The 1,539-nt window shown below is 52.9% G+C and overlaps 1 protein-coding gene across 1 annotated transcript; it reads left to right on the top strand.

Annotated features, from left to right (window-relative positions):
* The first annotated feature begins 430 nt into the window (after positions 1–430).
* LOC124695294 lies at positions 431–1,539 on the top strand. Its single transcript, XM_047228151.1, has 3 exons — positions 431–514; positions 1,208–1,336; positions 1,465–1,539. The coding sequence occupies exons 1-3, from the start codon at positions 431–433 to the stop codon at positions 1,537–1,539; spliced, it is 288 nt and encodes a 95-aa protein (XP_047084107.1).

The following is a 1,539-nucleotide window of genomic DNA, read 5'->3' as shown; positions in this document are numbered from 1 at the left end:
CAGCTGTTGAGAACCAACAGTGTCCCTGCTATCAGGACATCCACCGGCTGTTAAGAACCAACAGTGTCCCCTTGGCACGACACAAACTCCTACATCCACCCTAGGCACGAGAGCGGCTGCGCACACTAGAGGCACACCGTCTATATGAAGCAAGTCACAACAAGACATCGGCATCAACGAGTAGAGAATTCGAGGAGGACCTTAGAGAACTCGTAAGTTAGCAGGGCAGCAGACAATGCTCAGGGGAAGGCAACCAGCTGCCCAATGTGTGTCATGGACATGCCTCCAAGAAGGTGAACGACATCAGTAGACGTCGTTGTCGCTGGTAGTGGCCAAAGTCTTGCGGTGCTTCGCAGACACACCATCGCGTTAGCGTCCCTACAGGCTAAACCCGACACAACCAAACTAGTCATGCAGGAGCAACTCCGAGATGCAGGTCCCCATGGTCGTCACATCTGGTTGGAGGGAATCAAGCAGCCGGTGGCAACGTGTTGCCACCACGCCAGTGAAGCGTGTGCCACCCTACCAGCCAAGATCCCCATGTTCTCTCAAGACGAAGAAAACTCGAGAGAGACATGTGTGATGTCCATGCCCCTACCACGAATACCAACCGCAAGTACGGGACAGAGGGGGTCAGGGATTCCGGCCCGGTCCAGGACACGTCGCCGGTCACTAGAGCCGCCAAGCGCAGGCCTCAACCTATCCTAGCACGGGAGCGAGCCTGTATCCTAACATATTCGAGCTCTAGATGTGTCTGACCCAGCCAGCCCTAGGCAGCCTCTGCAGCCCAAACCTAGGCCCGCCGACCTAGATCTAGGCCTACCATCGCCCCTGGCCACAACCACATCAGCTTAGGGTCGCGCTAGCCACCGGCAGCCAGTCCGCCGTGCCGCGCCGCCACACCGCCAGGCTTCGGCCACACATCCCTCGCCGACCAGAGGAAGGGCACCTGATAGCAACAACTCTGTGTACGTGTACCAACTCATTGGGACTGCAAGTGCAGATCAAGTGATGTAGCAAGCATCTTTTCCCACAAGGGTGACTCAAGAGTTTATATCGAACTCTCGGGGAATTTGCTTAGAAGCTGAATTCTTCCTCTTCTCTTCTAGCAACCTGCAAAATAAAGTTCTTCCCTTGTGACCCTAACTCTACCGTGTGGTTGTCAAGCATAAGGTTTCCTTCCTCAACTATTGAGGTCCGAAAATAGTTTTGCGGCGTCATCAAGCCCTGCATGGTAGAGATGGTGTCCTTCCTCAACTGCCTCGCCTTGAACAAGCATAGAGATGACAAGTGCATAAGGCAGAAGGAGCTCTTGGTTGCCTGTACTCAGGCTCAGGTCAAGATTCACTTTTAGTTTTCTGAATGGTTTTTACACAAAGGCATTAAGGCAGCCATTTTCCTGGTTCCTAGTGCTATTTATGTTTTGCGGGTTGTTTCCTAAAGCTACTTGTGGCTTGATTACAGCAAGGGAAGCCAAAGAATGCAGCAAACACGATCAATTACCATCTACAGATGCTTGGGCGAGACAAGTTCCACTAG

Source organism: Lolium rigidum, chromosome 3, assembly GCF_022539505.1.
Source record: "Lolium rigidum isolate FL_2022 chromosome 3, APGP_CSIRO_Lrig_0.1, whole genome shotgun sequence".
Classification (NCBI taxonomy): Eukaryota; Viridiplantae; Streptophyta; class Magnoliopsida; order Poales; family Poaceae; genus Lolium; species Lolium rigidum.
Note: the sequence above shows the minus strand (reverse complement) of the source record. Positions and strands in the feature narration are given on the sequence as shown.

Coding starts and splice junctions, on each gene's coding strand:
- LOC124695294 (XM_047228151.1), top strand. CDS start 431: ATGCAGGTCCCCATGGTCGTCACATCTGGTTGGAGGGAATCAAGCAGC. Junction 515..1,207: donor CCACCACGCCAGTGAAGCGT/GTGCCACCCTAC, acceptor GTCCGAAAATAG/TTTTGCGGCGTCATCAAGCC. Junction 1,337..1,464: donor TTGCCTGTACTCAGGCTCAG/GTCAAGATTCAC, acceptor GCTTGATTACAG/CAAGGGAAGCCAAAGAATGC.